The following is a 21,133-nucleotide window of genomic DNA, read 5'->3' as shown; positions in this document are numbered from 1 at the left end:
AAGGTCAGAACTCATATTTTTAGTGTTTTGGGGGGTCTTTTGCTCCACAAGCTCCTAGAAGGAAAGTACAGAAATTCAATTTTCAAAGTTTTCCGTGTATATCAAGTCATATAAGAGAGCCTACAAAAAGAATTAGGTTGGTAACTTTAAAAACAAGCCCATACGACCCTCCCAAACTTTGGTACTGAATTTCATTTCCTATAAGTGTACAAACTTCCCCCCCCCCCCCTTATTAATAAATATAAAATTAGAAAACTAACAATTAGAAAACAATTAAGTATACCTAATCGAACAAGAATGAAATAGCAAAGAAAAGTTATGTTAAAATATAACACATACTGTCATGGCAGTTAAAATTAAAAATCTAGACAAAGTAGTTGGCTCAAATGAGGAATAACTTTAATCTATAGATAAATTACGAATTAAGGAATATAAATCATGTACATTTGAAGTATGAGATATTATTTTTTTGTTTTAATAGAAACTCAAAAAAATCATTTAGAAAATCAGAATTTTGACCCATATTATTTAAAATTGTTAAAGCAGATTTTACAACGAACAATGATTGAGAGAAACAGTTTAAAATGATCAGTAGTTATGTTTATCATAATTTGGGATGTAGATCAATTTATCATCTATTGTCCTACCCTCCCTAATTTACATGTCTCATGATTCAGAGGCTAATTGGTTCGACATTGGCCTTTTATTTGCCCCTTGCCTCATTCCTATAGTGGGTTTCAGAGTCGCTATGCCACACTTTAATACAGTATTTACTGTGAAATAAGACAAGCAAAATCGTTGTGTGATTCTTTATGTTCAAAGGCACCTTTGGAATAGCCGCTAGTCAAATATTTTACAATTTCTGAGGGGAATTGGAAATTAGACAATCGATGGATTAGATAAATGGATTGATAGATAAATGTTTAAATAGATTTACAAACAAATGAATGGATTGTTGTACAGAAGTAGCTTTGATGGTGGGTAGATGGATAGATTGACGGAATGGATGGATAGATTAATAGATGAACATGTCTTATTTAAGTAAAATTCTTTGTGTAATTCTTAAGACAACAATTTAAACTTTGAATACCAATTCATAGACGCATAGAATTTAAATCAATTTAGGGTTGTAACATTGGATATGACAGTTTTAAGTATTAGGTACTACATTTTATCTGATATTAAATTTTTTCTATTTTATGTCTAAATTCCCTAAAGAAGCCTCTAGATGCTAGAGGCAAAAAATGAGAATGAGATGGAAGGTGAACAAAGAAAGTTTTAGTGAAAAAAGGATCTTGTACAAATAGGACCACCGGTTTGCGAAATCTTTTGGCATTTCTTTCAATTATGTCTATATGACTAGTTTAGAAAGCAATATAGCAAACATAAATCGTTTTTTTTTCTGCTGCCGGTTGAGCATTGTTAACTTCTCCCCCCAACAACTAATTTTTAAAATAAATTGAAAATAAAAGGAAATAGTTTTTTCCCCTATGCTTTGCCTGGCTTGCCTATCCCTGCCGTTCCCTAACCCTGCGGAGCAACCCAGTAACCATTATAACACCCTGCATAACACCGTGTATAACCAACCTACATATATGTGTTAACCTTAATTATTTTCATATCAAGGCATCAAGTAATCAATTTACACAATAACAACAAGGTTATGTAATATTCATGGGTATAAAGAAAGGACTATGGACTATAAATAATCATCCTCGATTTCTTAAGTGGGAAATTCTACTGATAACTATTATCACAAGACTCAAATCTGACAACTAAAGGATATCTAAAACTTTATTCTAGGGTGCTGTCATGATTCTATGATATAAAGGACTGCGGAATCTGCTTTAATTTAACTATTTGAGAGGGTAATCTTCATATGAACTACGAAACAAGGCCTAGGATTTAAATAACCTTATGTTTTTACATTACAGTCAATTTAATACATTTTTAACAAATTATTTATCAAAATTTTAGGTAAATTAATCTGAAATTAGTTACCTACTTTACAATCTATCCATTGTATTAAATATAAAATAAGAAAAGTAACTTGTTAAGCTCTTTGGAGGAGGTGTTTGTTTGTTAGGTCAGGTTAATTATTTATATACTGGAGAGCTTAAGAGGGCTAGAGCCCCGCAGGCATTGGCACGCAGGGTTAAAGCTAGTTTATGATAGTGAACAATGTGTACATTATTAAATGAAAAAGTATTGCGTTTATTTTAATTAAAAAACAGTTTTTTTTAATAAAAAAAACAAAGAAAAAAGAAATTAGTGGTCAATTCTGTAATACAATTTGTTACAAATGCAAATTCAAATATATGCAAGAGATAGCTATATTTAAATTGAATTGTCTATTTTGTAAGAACACCTGTAAAGCAGCCAATTATAGAAAACTAAAGGATATGTAGGTTAACTTTGTCTTTAGAATTATGCCTTGTATTTCCTCAAAACAACAAAGAAAATTTTCAAACAGCAAAAATACTTTTTTTGGTATTTTATAACTCATATACTCCCAAAATTTGCAATATTAGTATAAGAAAATAAAAAGCAGGTACAAATCAAGCAAGTTTTTGATTTAAATCATTTGTGTTATTGGGTCATCTAAAAAAAACGTTTATCTCAGATACAATACAGGTTTATGTATAATACAAAATACAACGGTATCTGTACGTCCGTTTGTCCCTCGTTAACCTAAGAACCTATAATAAGATTGTTCTTTTCAGGGAATATACTGCTCATTTAATTTTAAATAGATACTTACAAGTTACAACAATTATTAATTTTGGCGGTTTATTTCAAAATTCTCATTGGGCTTCGACCCTGGAGGCTAGGGGAGAAACCAATAGTTAATAACGAATTATTGCACCCAGGTAATTCCCCCTAAAATATTGGTTGTTATAAAGAAACTCTTTGGCAAGATAATTTGGTTTTGGTTTGCGTACAGCAAACATTTCTTAATCAAGTGAATTTAGGTGATATACTCTTAAAAATTATTTTCCTAATTCAATTTCAATCTGAGTAAATTAAATTTTTTTTGTTCTCAAAAGGGTAGGTATTTTCTTTAAAAATCCTTTGGATCCAAATTGATTACATTTCAATTATATATAGAAATACGTCTCTTATAATTCTAAGTTCAATAGATCACTAAAAAATAGCTTAAAAACTACCAGTTAAAAATCTCTGAATAAATAACACATTACTATTTTACAGTTTCTTTTACCTTTATATTTTCTTTATTCTTTTAAATTATCTTAAAATTTATATTTTTAGATTCTTTAGAAACCATATTTTAAAAAATATATTAGCTATTTTACTACCAGGTTGTATGCCTGCAATGATGCTTAGAATTTTTAGTTTTTAAAGCGGGCTTTGGCTACAAATTTAAAGGAGGTAGTGAAACTACTCCAATTCAACCTCCCAACCCCCCCCCCAAAAAAAAAAATAAAATGACCTAAAACATGATATTCATATATATTTATTCATATACCTTTTTTAATAGGATGAAAGAAGCGAAAAGTATAATTTAGAAAATGAATTTTCAATTTTTCTTATCATAAATTATTGGCCAGATTTTTATTACAAGGTTAAAGACAAATATTCTAAAAAAAGATTAACTGTGAAGAAAAAGATTATTTTATCATTCATTGTCTTATCACTGTATCTATTTAAGGTTTTTTTTTAATGCAACCATCTCGTAATGGCACTTAGAATTTGAATTTTGATCTGAAATTTTGCATGAGTAATCCTTGGTAGGTCTATTTTCCCTAAATCGAACAAAAAATTGGAAAAGTAGCGGCTAACGGTTTGCGGCTCAGCAGTTTAGCCATTTTTTGGGTATTTTAAAGGGAAATCCATCACGAAAACTCTCCCCACATAATACTCTTTTCCACTCCAAAACTTTTCAAACGGTTCTAGCTGGTAGTTGCTGGTACTAGAAATTTAAAAAATGGTTTTTTTGTATCATTTCACATGATTTCAAGCAAAAAAAGGTTTCAAAAAGTTGATTCCTACGTAGTTTATGTCAGATTTGCCCTAAAAATAGCAAAAAAAAACGGCTGAACGGCTGAGCCGTTAGCCGTTACTTTTTCAACTTTTTGTTCGATTTAGGGAAAATAGACCTACCAAGGATTACTTATGCAAAATTTCCAATCAAAATTCGAATTCTAAGTGCCATTTATACATTGATTACGAGATGGTTGCATTAACCCCCCCCCCCTTACTTCATATTAAACTTGCCTTGCTTAACTTTTTGTTTTGTTTTTCAGAATATTTTTTCCTTCAAGGCCGAATCTATTTTGAATATTCTCCAAGCAATATTCAATATCTAAAACAAGGACAATCAAGCCCATAAGAAGTGCAGCTAATTTAGGGATGACAATCTGAATCCGCTCAATTTTTGGACCCAGAATTCAAATCCGCAATTCACAATTCAAATTGCGGATTCGGATTGTTAATTTTTATGACTTTTGTAGCACTTAAAAATTTTTAAATTTAGACATAACAAAAAAAATTATTTTATTGTTTCTTAACTCTAGGTAGAATGGTGGGTAGCCTCCAAAGTCTTTTTTGTAATTTATTTTCATAGTAGCTTTTCATGCTTATTTTATGTTACGTTAGGTTAAGTAAGGGTTAGAAAATGGGCGCCCTAGAGATTAGAATCTTTTTAATATCTAAAAAGACCTTTAAAAATATTGCTAGAATCCGCTTTTTTTGGCGGATTGCTATCCCCATTAATTTCGTGATTTTTAAAAACTAATTCTAATGTTTTGAGTACTCTAATTGTTCTTGCAGTTTTGTAGGTAGAAGATTTAAAAAAAAAATAGGCATTAATTTCTATTTCCCTAATAATTGCCTTCAATTATATGTAAAAGGCCGCGAATTTGTATATTTTTTGTATATTTATTCCGACTATTCACCTTTAAAATTGTAATATATTCAAAATTGCCAATATCCTAATTGTTACCATGTCCCCCGTGCCCCCCCCCCACCCCCTTTTTATCTCTTATTTCAAAATATGTCTAAACCATTCTTTGGTTGGAGTCATAACTTTACATGCTTTTACAGGAGCTGTTTTTTTTACCTGATACTTCCACTAACATTAGGTACAAAAGTATCTCCTTTTATATTTTAAATTAAAACTTAGATGTAAAGAGAGAGAAAAAATTACCAAACCTAACAAAACATACCAAAGTTTTTACAGGGGGGTTCTGCATGGTTCAATTCAAGTTGCTTAGAATTTGGTTAAAACTTTAGGTTCTGTAATTCAATATAATATGTTTGAATAATAAGCATAAAGAATACATTTGGAATAATAAAAGCTAGAATTTATGTTTTTGTTAACCAACAAAAATAAATATAATAAAGAACAGTTTTTTTTAAAATGTTAGTAACCCACACCTAATTAAACTACCAACCACCCCCAACAAAGATTCAAGCTCTCAAAGACAAAATTTCTTTAAAATAATTAATTATATTTATATGGTTAACCCAGTATATTCTAAGCTACCAAAATACGATTTTCACATACTGATAATTGGAAGGAAGGTTAATTCTATGTTCTCAAACTTTTTTTGGATACGGTTATAACTTACATATACTATTGAAATCGGCATATTCAAATATTGCTATGGAGTATTGAGTAATATTGTTTGTAATGTATGACCACCCCTAGATGCTAAGGGTCAAAGTAGTTTGAATTCAACAAAGCTTTTAAAATATGTTACTTCAATATCGTAAATTACAAAAAAAATATAGCAAAAATGTCCAAATAATAAGATATTATATCTAATTTACTTAAATCATTTTAGTTTAAAACCAACTATACTTCATTTTATTTTCCCTTAAATATAGGTAGACCATTTGACTACAACTTAAGTATCATAACAAATAGATAGCTATTTGGTTAAATTACCAATAATACAGAAACACCAATATTTATGCTTACTGTATGAAATATTTTAACTTTTAGCCTTTAGTATTTTATTAGTTTGTAGCTGAATTTTTGGATAACACATTAAATGTATTTTCAATTGTAGATAAAAATCTGTTGTTAAATTTGACAAATCGAAGTTTCTTCCATGCATTAGTGACGTATAGACATGGCAAAATAGAAGAGTAGCTGCGCTGCTAACAAGAATACTTACGTGCAACCGAGAGCGGGATGAACTCGCTGATAATACTGCCAACACTGTTCTCCGCTATACACTGATACTTTCCGCCGTCCGACCGTTTGACCGACTGGATCTTGTAGAAATGTTCCGAGGAAAAATCGGAAAGGTAGTCGCCGTCTTTCAGCCAGCGATACTGCGGCTGAGGATGTCCTGCAATAAAAATACAAAGTTAGTTTAATCCTTATATGTATAAAAGTAACAGGATGTATGTCCATCTGTGTGTCTGTGTGTTGCGAAGAATCTCGCTAACCGCTAGACTGATATAGTTCCCCATTACAGTGAAGCTTTCTTCTTATAGGTCCAGGTAAGGTTAATAACTACAGTATGACCTCTAAAAAAATAAACACAGCTGAATAGTCAGACGCCTTCGCCATTAATAATTTACAGCTACAGCTTCAAACCGTAAACAAAGCAGTTTAATTATCGCTTTAATGCCTGACCCTTTCTATTCCTGTTCTAGATTGCAAAAATAAACTTCTTTGCGATAAGCGGGTTAAAAACTAATTCAATTATTTAGAAGATTACGCCCTACGTTCGTTTTGACAGGTGTCCAAACATTATACCTAGTAAAAAAAGATATTTCGGACAGTCCCTTTCGTAACATCGCTCCTTATGGGGCGATTCTTCACAGTATTTTTTTTCTATTTCTAGCCCCTACGGGGGGCTCTAACCCAATGGGGCAATCACCTAACCCAATATAACCTAACCTAACCTATAAAAAGCCATTTTAAAAATACGACGAATAGCCCCTTATGGGGCGATGTTACGAAAGGGACTATTCCCGATATTTCTATTTTGCGGATTCGTAGTAATGACAACAAGGATGAGAAGATTTACAATTGGCGATATATTATTATGTTAACCCGAAAATATTTGTATTTAGGTAATTAAAAAATATTTCACATTATTAGCTAAAAACTCAACAGCAACTGAGAAAATCACATTTCATCAATAGGTTTTATTTGATAACCGATATTATATTTAAATATTATTCTATAAGAGAATTTAAATATTTTTTCTACAATATAATATTGCATGTATTGTGTAAACGTTAGCTAATCTTTTTCCAACGAGTTACGATTATAAATGATAAATGGAATAATGGTCAAGCGCTTTTTCATCAAAATAAATTTATTTTACATAACCTAACTATACATTAATTTTTATTTAATTTAATAATATATTGTTTGGGTTTGATCATAGGGGACTTTTGATTGGTTGTTGTATTAAGTTGAGTGTTCAAAGTTTTAACTACTACTTTTTTATTTACAGAAGTGATAATTTTGTGTATCATGATTGGATATGTACATCAATTTATCGTCCATTGTCTTATCCTTTTATATACCAAATTCATTAAACTGAAACTGTCAACATAAAAGAAAATGGTTAACAGGATTAATGCCAGAAATGTTAAGAGGTCTTGATAGATCTCTCAAACAGTTCAGACGAATTGGGTGAAAAAAGCCCCTAGAAGCTGAAGGTACAGCCGCAAGTTGCAAATAAATCCCCCAACAAAAAGTATCAATTAAATGGTAGAAAAGGATTGATTGTGACATACAATCTTATACAGGGTTAATTACAACTTTTTTTGGTTAGTAGCGATGCTACTCTATAACTCACTTTGTCCATCCGTTTCATTTTATAGCCTTATTGCATAAACATAAATCAGTCTGTCCATAATACTATTTTGTTTCTTTAGGACATTTAATATAAAATATACCTCTACGTCTCTAAAATATATTTTAGTATTATCCTAATTAATGGGCATCAACTCTGTATGTAACGCAATTTATTCGTCTTTTAATATCATATTTTTTATTTTGCAAAATAAGTTAACAGCTTATAGATGCTGTCATCCTTGTTGTGGTATAAAATATCTCTCCAAGTGCATTTTAGAGGTTATACTATTGAAATAATTGTCTGTTTATGTAAGAAAACAAGGACTAAAACATCCATTGTGGAACAGCTTTAAAACAAAAAAAATATTCGGGAAATATTCGTGGCAACTCTCCTTAAGGGGCGATTCGTCGCATTTTTAAAATGGCTTTTTATAGGTTATTTTAGGTTACGTTATATTGGGTTAGGTGATTGCCCCACAGGGTTGGGCAATTGACCCCGCAGGATTAGAGCCCCCCGCAGTGGCTAGAAATAGGAGAAAAGCTACTGTGAAAAAATACGAGAAGGTGCGTTGCCACGAAAGGGACTATACCCAAATATTCTTTCCCTCTTTTCTAAAAAAATATTTAAAATAACAAAACTTCTTTTGTATTTCTATACCAGTACTAGTAGAGTATGCCGAAGAGTAGCTACGCTACTAATAAAAAAGGTATGTACGTCCCATAGTTGAAGTAGATGCATCATTATGCAATAACTTTACAAAGGTCCTTAATATTTATATGAAGATGTTTTCAAGTCTTTGTTTAAAATAATTATTTTCCTCCCACTCATTCTATAAGATGAAATGTTTGTACAATAAAGACAATATTATGCATTAGCATAATTCTTTGATTTCCTATTTCTTAAAGTAGTAAGTATTTTTTTGTCAGTAGCGAAGTATCTCGCTAACCGCTGAACCGATATGATTCTCCTTTGCAATGAAGCTTCTTATAGGTCCAGGGAAGGTTTATAGTTAATTTTGGGGACGGTACAATCACCCTCCTAAGAGAAATCGCTACCTATCATTTTTTTTACTTTTTAAAACTAAAATAAAAAATTGAGGGGTCAAATTCAACTCCCCACCACATCAATTGCACCTAAAGGCCTCTAGGTATGTAGCCGCTAGTATCATATAAGGCACTGTTCATTTCATTAATGTAGTGAATCTGACATAGTAGCAGTAGGTGTAGTTAAGACATTAAAGATTAAAACTCAATACCTACCCTATAAATACAAAACTATTTCTGAAAACTTAGTTGGTTATTAAAAACTCCCCATACCTATATTTGATAAGTGCAACCTGTCTAAATTGACCAATTAAACTTTAAATTAACCCCATCCTGGCTAATTGGCCCTCACTAATGAGAATCAACCCATACTCATAATATTATTTGGCCTTAACTGATTGTTTTTTTTACATTAATTATGACGAAGGCATGACTATATTTGAAATTTTCATTACCAAAAATAGGCTAAGATTGGCAGTTAAAATAATTTTTTTTTTAAATATGCGTACCATTTATGTAATACTAAAAGAGACACGTTGCATGTAGCTAAAAGCTAAATATTTTATTTGAATCTCTTTAATTTTTGTATTCTTTTTATGAGTGTAAGAATTTCAGATTACTTCTCAAAAACGGCTAAACTAACCCTTCCTCAATTTAAGATATGTTTTACTTTGGACAGATAAGGTTTTCAGCTATTTCAAAGGGTGGAGGTGATGGAGGGCACTATACCAAAGGTTGAAGACATAGCATGGCACCGAGAAAATATCCCCCACCAAGTAAAAATAATATTTTTTAGTAACAAAAGCCCCTTCTTCGGGCAAAGACACTAGAGACTATGGAAGAATTCACTAGAAGTCACTAGTTTAAACGACTGTTTTTAGGTTTTTTTCTGGAGAGGGAGGGGGGGGGGGGGGTTAAAAGAACTTTACCTATACAAAACTTGTGATTTTCGAAAAGTTCCTGGAGAAATTCACCGGATACTTTTGATAAGTAGGACAATATACAATATAGGTGTATTATATTATGCAAGGATCTAAAGGGCCTATAAACAATGGCCAATAAATGTACGTCCCTTATGATGATACACAAAATTACCCCTTATATAGCTTACAATTAGTGGTTGAAACGTTTGGACACTCAACTAAATGGACCAACCAATCAAAATTCAATAATAGTTCCCAAACAAATAGGTCAACAAATAAGAAAACGTTAATAAAAGTTTGGAGACTAGTGTAATAAACAGGCCACTGTCCCCTCCCTCCCAGATATTATATGTTGTATATAATATCTTATTAGCATTACCTTTCTCAAAACTTTCTGATCAGAGGTCAGAAAGATAATTTATGATTTGCCCTTGATAAACAGTGCAGACAATATAATACAGCAAATAAATATCGTTAGCTCATTAAAATCTCTTATACGGACAGTTTGCCATTTATTTTGTCTGCTCTGTGTTTATTAAGAACTTTAAACCGCTGATTTGCACTAGGGGCGTCGTAGCTCAGTGGTAACGCACTGAGTTACGGTGATGAGAGTTCGAGTTCTAGTCCCCATGTGGCAACTCGAATTTACTTACTTACTTGGGTATACTTGTGTTCTTTATCTTCTAGCTCCTCATCTAAAGGAATGGTTGAAGATTTCTGCTCGTTTCAATGTTGATTCATCCAGGCAATTAGTTTTTTCTTGAATTTATCTGTTGAAGTAGAATGTTTTATTTCCGATGGTACAGAATTCCATGATTCGACAATCCTGTTGGTGAAGAAGTTCTTTCTAACCTCAAGTCTTGAATTTTGCTTTACTAAATTAAGTGGTTCACTTTGATTTCTGGTAATGTTTCTGGTTGTACTATCTCGCTGGAACTTTAAACTCAAACTTATTTCTCCAATGTTGTTTGCCACTTTAAACATTTGAACTAGGTCAAACATTTTTCTTCTTTTTTCTAAGCTCCACAAGTTTAGCTCGTTAAGCCTGTAAGGGTATTCATTTGAACTTAGGCCAGATATCATTTTTACAGCTTTTATTTGTACATTTTCTAAAGCATCTATGTCCGCTGTTGTCCATGGTGACCATACTGAACTGCTGAACTCTAAATGTGGCCTCACATACTGTTTATAGAGTTGTAAAAATACACGTCTATCCCTGTAATGAAAACATCTAGTTATTTTACCAAGGACTTCTCTAGCTTGCCCTACAGCTTCATTTACATGTTTAGATGGTTTTAAATTTTGTGTAATACAGATTCCAACATCTCTTTCAGCTTCCACTTCAGTTAATTCTTCTCCATTCATAGTATATTTGTATCCAGGATTATTTCTGCCTACATGCATGATTTTACACTTTTTAGTATTGAAGTCCATACTCCAAGTTTTACTCCAGTTAAAAAGGTTGTTTAAAGTATCTTGCATTTGATTGGCGTCATTTTGGCTTCTGATTTTTTTGGCTCCTTTTGTATCATCAGCAAACTTCTTGAGTACATTTAGATTTTCAACTTGCTCATCAAGGTCATTGATATAAATTATGAACAAAATAGGTCCCAATACACTTCCTTGAGGTACTCCAGATATAACAAAGATCATGTTTGATTCAGCTCCTTTGACAAAAACAAATTGTTTTCGGTCTTTCAGCCATTCTTTAATCCATCCAGCAACTTTTCCAGAAATACCATGAGCCTCAAGTTTGATTAAAAGCTTAGAGTGGGATATTTTATCGAATGCTTTACTGAAGTCCAAGTATACAATATCAACAGGTTCACCATTATCCACATATTCAGTTATCTTGTCCATAAATTCTAATAGATTTGTTTGACAAGATCGGTTTTTCATAAAGCCATGTTGGGTTTTGTTTAGGAGGTTATTATTGTTGAGGTGTTCTGATATTTTTTCTCTTATTATGCTTTCTAACATTTTACAAACAGAACTGGTTAGAGAGACAGGTCTATGATTTTCAGGTTTCCCTTTGGCTCCTTTTTTGAATATTGGTATGACTTTGGCATTTTTCCAATCTTCGGGTAGTGTACTTGTGTCCAAGGATTGTTGAAAGATTAGCATTAAGGGATACAAAAGAGCAGGTTTTAAATTTTTCAGCAAACTAGTATTTATATTATCAGGTCCAGGAGATTTGCCAGGTTTCAACTCATCTATTTTCCTTTCGATATCTTTCATAGTTATTTTGATATCATTGAGTTCACTGTTAACATTGGCTTTATTTATATTCGGTTTTGTTCCATCATCTTCAACAAAAACACTTCCAAAATAGTTGTTTAACATATCTGCCATAGCTTTTGGGTCAGTAACAGTATTTTTTTGGGTATCAATCAAGGGGCCAATGCCAGTGTTCTTACCAAGTTTTGATTTCAGGTAGGAATTGAACTTTCTCTTCCCATCATTTCCAGTTTTCTTAGCAATGTTGACTTCGATTTTTCTCTTAGCTCTTTGAATAGCTTTTTTTGTTTCTTTGGCTATGACGTCATATTTCTTACAGTCCTCTTCTCTCCCAGTTTTTTTTTTTAGCTTGTAATATCTTGTTTTTTTGTTTAGTAGACGTTTAATGTAACTATTAAACCAGATTGGTTTAGAAGGATTTCTGGTAGCATTTATTTTAGGAACATTTTTGTTTATAGATTGATTGATAGAAGTTTTTAATTCTTGCCAATTTTTTTCTATATTGCCATTCAGTTTTTCTGTCCAATTAACTTTTGAAAGTTCCTCGTTCATAGCTCTATAGTCTGCTTTTCTCCAGTCAAATTTTGTGTAGCTTGTTTCTTCTTCATCTAAACCATGATTAGTTGTAATTAGAAGCATGACGTGGTCACTGTTTCCTAGTGGGCCAAGATTTTCAACATTTAAAATGTTCTCATTATTTGATAACACAAGATCAAGTATATTATTTCTGGAGTGGGTAGCAAAGGTAACATATTGGTGGAAACCCTTGTCAAGACATGTATTTAAAAAGTCTTTACCTTGGCCTTCACAAGACAGGTTCTTCCAATCTATTGCAGGATAATTTATATCGCCAACAATCACACTATCAGTAGGGGCATTTTTGATAATGTCTAAAAGTTTATCACAATTTTGTTTATTTGAGCTTGGTGGTCGATAGATTAAAATAACATTAGTAGTAAAATTGTTTGTCAAAACTTTAAAATTAACAAATTGATTAAAATCACTTTTTTCGTCACTTGGTAAAATTACAAGTCCTTTTCTTGCATATACTAATAAGCCTCCGCCAAAACCATTATTGGTATCACATCTGTCCTTTCTCAGATCACTATTTAGTTCGTAGCCACATACTTTTAATACATTATCATTTATTTCACTGTTGCACCAAGATTCTGTAATCAAAATTAAATCTGGCTTAATGTTCGTTGAAGTTGCATTTAGTTCATTTATTTTACTTAAAATGCTGCGTGCATTTAAGTACAGGATATTTAGTCCCGGCTGGTCATTTCTTCCTCCTCCTCTGCTCTGTCCTCCTCCGACATCTCCGCCCCTGTCTCCTCCTCCACCTCTGACTGTCTTGTCTTTTTTTTGCTTTTCTCTGTCTCTGGTGTTCTCACTCTTTTTTTGCTCTGTGAAGTCTCCCTCTCTGGAATAAATTTCTCAATTGAATAAATTCACGCAACTTCCCCTGGTTGTGTAAGAAGGGGATTATTGAGTAAGTTTGGATACTTAATAGTCACGTACATAATATCAGTACTACCCTTATCCCAAGCTCCTCTGCGGATAGCGTCATTCATTACGGTGACTTAATTTGGGACACCTGCCATACTCGGCGAGGGTGAGGTAATAATGAGTAGCTCTCATGAGATAGCGGGTCAAGTCATAATGTGCTTGAACGTGGAGCTTGATAGCCCTTGTGGCTATACAAAAGTGTCTCAGCCTACTCCATGACGACTTAGGTCCAAACCCTAAGAGACTATGGCTAATCAATCAATCAACTAGTGCAAAAATATCACTCAATAAATGATCGATGTTGGTTAAGATATCAAAAACACCATTTTTTTTAAATAAAAAAATGGTGGTGTGGACCTCCAATTCTCCACTTTAAAGGCCCCTAGAGGCTTCTAGGTGCGTAACCGCTAGTATATGTTTGTATTACATGAACATATGTGAAGCAAAAGGAACTTTTGGTAGAGATGAAACTTTTTAACAGCAATATTATGGCGAGGATTAATTTCCTCAAAAATGGATATGGTCTGAAATAAATTATCTTACCAACCAAAAAATACAAAATATGTCTTTTGTAGCCTGAAATTAGGGGTGGGGGGGGGGGGGAGAAAGGACAATCAGGATATATTTTCAGATTTCATAGACGTGCAAGGGAGTGGGTAAAGGGTGTTTTCCCTCAACCCCCCAAACTCTAAAACCCTTATTTTACTCAAATTTAAATGCATTAGATTACCCTCCTCAAACCATTGAAACTGTAATTTTACCACCCCTAACCCACAAAAAAATTTTAACCCTGGACGTTTCTGTTAGCATTTTATCTTATGTACCTAACAATTGAATTGCAGATAAATGTTTAGGTACAATCTAAAAAGTAAAAAAATTTTAAGGCCAGCAAAACTGGAAATAAAATCTGTATAAAATTGATTAAAGGATCCCACCCCGTACTGAATTTTTTCACTGCTCATGTAATTTATAAATTTAAGGGAAAATTACATAAGTAGGTATTTAAACTGATAGAAAAATTGACGAATAGGATGGGGGTGGGATAGAGTATCTTCAGTTATCACATCCCTTCCTGGCCGTGAACTAATGTGTACTTAATTCCGTATTTAATCGGATATTCAATATTAACTGTCATAATCAGGAAGCCCTTGTATTGGTATAATATACACACAGTGTTCCTGTATTATGAAAAAAAATGAAAAGGGATAAGACAGTGGCCGATAAATTGATGTATATGACCAATGATGATACACAAAACTACCCATTCTGCAGATTACAATTGGTGGTTGAAATGTTTGGATTATCAACTTGATGAGCCAACCAATCAAAATTGAGTAAGAGTCCCCAAAGTTGTTTAAACATCAAATGAGAAAACATTCTTTGGGGACTAGTGTATTCAACAGCCTATTGTCCTCTCCCTCTTTGGTATTGAGAGCTCATTAATGATCACTTAATAGTTAATTGAAGTTTTTCATTTATCTTATAAGATACCTCAATGGAGTTATACTCATAGCTGTGACCCCTTCATTAATTGAAAAGTTACTAAACCAATAGTTTGAACCAACCAACCAATTAAGGTTCAATAAAATTTCCCAAAGGTCAAGAGTCGAATGAGAATTGATTGTCCGATACCAAATATCTTCCCCTCTGCTAATATTTTTTTTGCTTTTGAAAAACATTCCCAGAAATGAATGAACGTTTTATTTAAGGAATTCTAACAATCTTCTGTGTGTATAATGTATGTATATAAACAAATATGCTTATTATGAATAAAGTGTTATTACAGTAATTTTATTGATTTTTTATTCAGTATTCATGTTATTTGTTGAAAAACCTTATTCTATTACATAAAGTAGTAAGCTTTTTTGTCTGTAGCGAAGGATCTCGCTAACCGGTATGATTCTCCTTTAAAGTAAAGCTTCTTTTAGGTCCAGGGAAGGTTTTTTTTAACTATTTTTGGGAAGGGTATGTTCACCCTCTTAAGATAAATCTCCCCTACAAAAGACGCCTCCAAAAAAAATAATTTAACCACTTATTTTCCTTTCCCTTTTCTGAAACAAAACTATTTCATGTGTCACTAGAGGCCTCAAGGGGCCAAAGCCGCTAGATATTCAATAATTCAAAATTATATCTTTTTTCCTAGAAATCAACTGTAGATATATGATAATAAATAAGATAAGTTTTTATATTATATAATGATATCTCCTACCAGATGTCTCTCTCAAGTTCAGGGACTAAACTTTTGACATTTATTCAAAACAACTAAATTATGTTTGATATTTAGGTAGATCTATAAAAAGCATAACACAAATATTAATAACCAAAAGGTTCACTTTGGGTGAGTTGAAGTGAAGTAAAGGTTAAATTACCCCCAAAACCTCTTAATAGTTACCAGATACTTAAGGATTCTATGCATAAAAATATATGGCAATATATACAAATCAAAATTATTGATAGATTACGTAGTTTTTTAGTAAATAAAAAATGCCTAATTTCAGTTATTTTTTTATCAAATTTGTTTATGCTTAAACTATCTTTGAGAAGCCACGTAAAGATGAAACATATCGGTTCAGCGGTTAGCAGGATCCTTCGGTACAAACAAACATCCATTTACTTTATTATAAGGATTTTTTTGTAAAATTATTATTTTTTTTGGTAGAAATGTGATAACACTGTAAAGTTTATATTGCAGAAATACAGGCAAAGTTGACCTATTCTTATACTTCCATTTTTTATTCAGATATCTTTTTATTACAAAATAGCTTGAACCATTTTTTCTTTATTTTGTGATTTCTCGTTTTGTGAAAAGAGCTTTCGCAATATTAAATGAATTGAACGCATTGCAATAACTGTAAGGGCAAAAAAGCCTGCATTGTGAAAAAAAATTATACTTTACTAGGGCTTACCTAGGGCTTGGCATTGCAGGATTTTAGTTCGTCCCTCCGCTACTATGGAACCAGAGGCACTTGGCTGAGTGATAAATCTTGGAGCTTGCAACGTATCTGAAATAAAAATAATAATTAATGTGTGTGTGTGTGATAAGTCACGTAACCCGAAACGTCAAAAAATATTTGAAATATTGCACCTTACAGGAGCGCCTTACACTTTTTTTATAAAAAAAAGTTAAGAAAAAACAAAAGTGGTTCTGACAGGGAAGTTGTAGATAAGCTTTGAAACAAAACAAAAAAAAATATTCACACGAATTATTTAAATATAAATAGAGAGAAATCGCAAAATTATACATTTTCCCATCTTTTGTTTTACATTTCCCTTTCCGTAATTTGACATAATTGATATTTTAAGTTGCGTAATTTTTATATTATTTTCCCCCCCTAGTAGAAGCAATTTTCTACATTTAGGATGTTTTCGTGAGTCCATGTGGTGTGTAAAATAATTTCTTTGTGCATATAAGAATCAGCAACTCTCTATGACTATTTTTTTAAAAATTTTCACTAGGTAATGAATAATTTTTGTTTTTTTTATTTAGTAAAATATTTTTTTTTATATTATACACATATTTCGACATTAATAATAACATATAAGATAAAATACCCGAAATATCTGAAATAAATCGAGTTTAAACTAATTCAAATCATATAATATCTGTAAAATAGTTATTTAGCAAATCCTATGAAAGACAGCTTTACGCAGCTTGTAAAATAAAAACTTATTGTTTTATGGTTGGCATTTTATTATTTGAGTAAAGTTGTCTAAAGTACGATAAGCTACATGATTTTTTAGTATGGCTCATAACTAGTTTTAATCCACCGTATATTAATAAGTTTCCAGGCAAAACTGAAAGTAATCTTCTTTTAGAGGTCAATTTGTACTGACTGGCTTTTGGAAATAACGAAAGATTAATTTTTTCATTGTACTTTCCTTCTATCCTTGACATCGACAAGGAAAGGGAAACAAAAAGATTATAATATCAACATTTTTTTTCAATTCAATTTTAAAACGAAGTTTTTACAAACTAGTTAATTATCTAAAATAGCAAAATGTCAAAAATAAAAGTGTCCCAACTCCCCGCGTAATTGATTGACATGCAGAGATGAAGAGGGGACAATAAACTGTTTATTACACTAGTCCCCAAAGTTTTATAATAATTCAATTCGTGGGAGTAACAACTTTTGGATCTTTTATGAAGTTTAATTGTTAGATTTATTAATTTGAGTGTACAAACGTTTCGAACACTAAGTTTAATCTTCAGAAGGGGTTATTTTAATATATTATTATTATTTTAATTCTTTTAATATATTTAAGGCATAATTTTTGGAAAAAATAGTCATGTAATGTTTTAAAAAATATTTGTGTTTATTGTATAAACATATCATTGGAATATCTTACATTCATATTACTCCCCATGTTGATTTCAATTTACACAATTTACAATTTTGTACCACAATAACTGGATGAGATATTTGACAATATAAATCGTGTACTGTTTATTATAGGGATACATGCTTACAATTACAAATTACAATAGTGTTTTTAGGAAAGAAAGGGTTTTAGCAGAGTTTTAAAGAAAAAAATATCTTACTTCTAGTTCAAAAACGCTTTTTCAATGTTTGTTTGTTTTTATAATGGATCTAGAATATACGTGGATATTAGGACAAGAGAAAATTGTCGTCAATTTAGTTTTCTACTTCCCTGTCATTTATTGGTCAGTTCATTCATCCAGTAGGAGGGAAGGGGATAAGGTAAAGAAGTTTCCTTGTATAAAAATACATGATAATCTGATGCGAGATCCAATTAATAATAAGTCTTTTGTTTGGATGGCACTGTACTACAATAGCAAAACTTCTCTGTAAAGTGTAAGTGCGTCAATCGTATTCCTTAATTGCCTGATTACCCTCTAAATCGATTTCAAATGGCACTGAAATTGTTTTAAAATGGGGCCTTGACGCACAGCGGAACGAAGCTGCTCGTAAATTTTATTTGTCCTTGAATATAGATGAAGAACTTAGTACACAGTGCGTATGAAGGTGCTTTGACTTCTGTGTCAAAACCTAAATTGGGACATAGTGCATTTCATTACCCTAGGTAAGGTAACTTCATTTCACTTTTCAATAAAATCTAAAATGCCGCCGTTTTTGAGAAAATTAGATTTGAAAATTTCAAGTTCAATTTACATCCACTAGAAGTTACCGCATAATTATGACAAGAAAAGCAAATATTGTTTATTTAAAATTTTGAACAAGTTTGCTTTTATAAAGTTCTTCAAGCTACATGTTACGTAATCTATAACCTAGCTTCTATGATGTGCTCTGCGGACAGATGGACAGACACACCCTAATTTTATAGATGCTGCAATTTTGAAAATCCTATTTATTAGGAAAGGTTAATGTTTTTACTAATGATTTTTATATTAACTTATTTGGCAGTAGATTTTAAAAACCTTACTTCCTTTTTTCTTTAAATGGATTTTTAAATCAAATAATGATATTTATATTTCTGATCCTTCCTTAAAACAAGGACAATTATGTTTAAAGGTCAAAAGGAAGTGGAGCATTGCAAAACAATATCTTCATAAATATCTGGTAAACTCCAGCTTATACCAATAACGAAATTAATTCGGGAAAAAATCACAAAACCTATACATGTTTTTCAGCTGTCGTTGGGGGGCAACACATCGTAAAATTGACGACCGCTCCATTTGCCCCCCAAATATTATTTTATATTTATTTTGCTTGTTGGGTATACCTATTCCTGGGTAAACTCTTTTTCAAGATTTTAAGATTTGCAACTTTTTAAAAATCAAACAATATATTTGTTTATAAGAGTCTCGGTTCCCAGAGATCTAAAGGGATAAGACAATAGGGGATAAATTGATGTACATCCCTAGTAATGCTACACAAAATTACCTCCCACCCTGCTAGTTTCCATAAATAATTGACAATGGGACATACCGTAGTTATTGAGTAACTACGCTACTTAAAGACAGACCTCCCCCCCCCCCCGGCCCCCCATTTAGAACGACCCCCACCGAATACGATTAAATCAATGGATCATGTTGGTATTTTTGACCCACATAATTCTAACCTCAAATTTAAGTGTGTGCCATCCCTCACGCCAATTTTATATATAATAAAATCGTGCCTAGGGCTTCGCCCCTAACATCTATGAGCTTTGTATTCGAAGGAGAAATAAAGGGACATGCAAGTAGCCTAAAATCATTCAAGGAGTTCTGTTAAGTTTCTTCAGAAAGAGAACCCAATCGGTTCAGTGTCCCACACGTATTTTTTTTAGTTAAAATTTTTTTTACAAAAAGAATTTTTTTTTTTTGGGGGGGGGGGTGGAAATTTTTTTCTAGGGGCGATTTTTCTTGGGAGGGTGGTGGTACCCTCCCCGAAAATAGTTATAACCCTTCCCGGGACCTATGAGACATCCTGTTACTTTAGTATAAAGATAGGATTACAACACAACAAACGGATAACATCTAATTTTTCTGCTATTGTGTATTTTATGCGGAATTGACAGCATATGCCAATTAGAGTGGTCAAAACAATTGGGTTTCGTGTCATTTATGTTCATACAAAACAGATAATATTATACATAAGCAAAAAATAATCTTATCTATATACAAGTTAATTTTACACCATTAATAAATAGTGCAACAATAAGAAGCTTTCTTCATATAAAATGAATAAAAGTTAATACAATGCTTAATTAAAAGTGAGTCTATTAATATAAAAATATAGATTATTTATGCCGTAAGAGTGTCTTTGTGTAACACCATTAATAACGATAAACATAAGTATCCCTTATGGAGGTTAAATTTATTGGTAGAAATGATTAGACACTGAAGGTTTGTACTACACTACATTCTAAATACAATAAATGTCCCTAAAGTTTTTATGTCGACGATGAGAAATTTTTCTTACAATACTTTAGGAACCATTATAATAAACAGTCCTATGTCCCCTTTATACATGATTTTTACCGATTTTGTAATATATGTTCTTTAAAAAAAATATTTTTCACCTCTATACAGAAAAAATAACTTTTTATGTGAACATTTGAACAAAATCTTCTTCCTGTTTATTTAAGTGGTTTATAATTGTTTTTAATTTGACCAACTTTTAGAAGGAATACAGATATAGGTCAATGTAAGATGATTTTGGTAACCTTTAAAGAATTAGTTTTAGTCCTCATATAAAAGTAACAGGGTGTTTTTGTGTTTCTCCGTGTAACAAAGGGTCTTGACCACTGAACCAATATGGTTCTCCTTTACAATGTCTTGTGGACTTCACACCCCACATAAAGTGCTGCTTGAGACCTCTAAGGGAGTAACCGCTAGAATGGAATAATGAAGCAACAAAATAGAAATACAACTATTTTATGGTAAAAATGTCATTTTTTAAATCCTCTGTAAATGAATCAGGTTCGGGGCAATACTAGAATATAATCCTTTTAAATAAAGTAGTAAGGGTTTTGTCTGTTGCTATGGATCTCACTAACCACTAAACCGATACTGTTTTCCTTTACAGTGTAGCTTCTCACCAACCCCCCAAAAAAATCTCCCCTAATTTTTTTTTACTTTTTCTTTTTGAAACCAAAATGAAAAATGTGGGGGAAGGGTTGAATTCAAGTCCCCACTACCTCAAGTGCCCCTAGAGGCCACTAGGGG

The 21,133-nt window shown here is 31.9% G+C and overlaps 2 protein-coding genes across 3 annotated transcripts in view; one reads left to right on the top strand and one right to left on the bottom strand.

Annotated features, from left to right (window-relative positions):
* sdk (sidekick cell adhesion molecule) overlaps nucleotides 1-21,133 on the bottom strand; it is a 214,935-nt gene that overhangs the window by 85,440 nt on the left and 108,362 nt on the right. For both annotated transcript variants that reach the window (XR_013882967.1, XM_080173856.1), the window contains exons 3-4: nucleotides 16,410-16,505; nucleotides 6,144-6,320 (exon numbers count right to left, since the gene is read on the bottom strand). Coding sequence is in view for 1 of the 2 variants with exons in the window: in XM_080173856.1 (XP_080029982.1) it covers nucleotides 6,144-6,320; nucleotides 16,410-16,505 (273 nt within the window). In the remaining variant the exon portion in view is untranslated. The remainder of the gene's footprint in view (nucleotides 1-6,143; nucleotides 6,321-16,409; nucleotides 16,506-21,133) is intronic.
* Nucleotides 1-21,133, top strand: part of LOC145329580 (matrix metalloproteinase-9-like) — a 142,414-nt gene that overhangs the window by 101,627 nt on the left and 19,654 nt on the right. The gene's annotated exons all lie outside the window — the stretch shown is intronic.

Source organism: Acartia tonsa, chromosome 10 (genome assembly GCF_053477335.1).
Source record: "Acartia tonsa isolate MP-2025a chromosome 10, ASM5347733v1, whole genome shotgun sequence".
Taxonomy (NCBI): domain Eukaryota; kingdom Metazoa; phylum Arthropoda; class Copepoda; order Calanoida; family Acartiidae; genus Acartia; species Acartia tonsa.
Note: the sequence above shows the minus strand (reverse complement) of the source record. Positions and strands in the feature narration are given on the sequence as shown.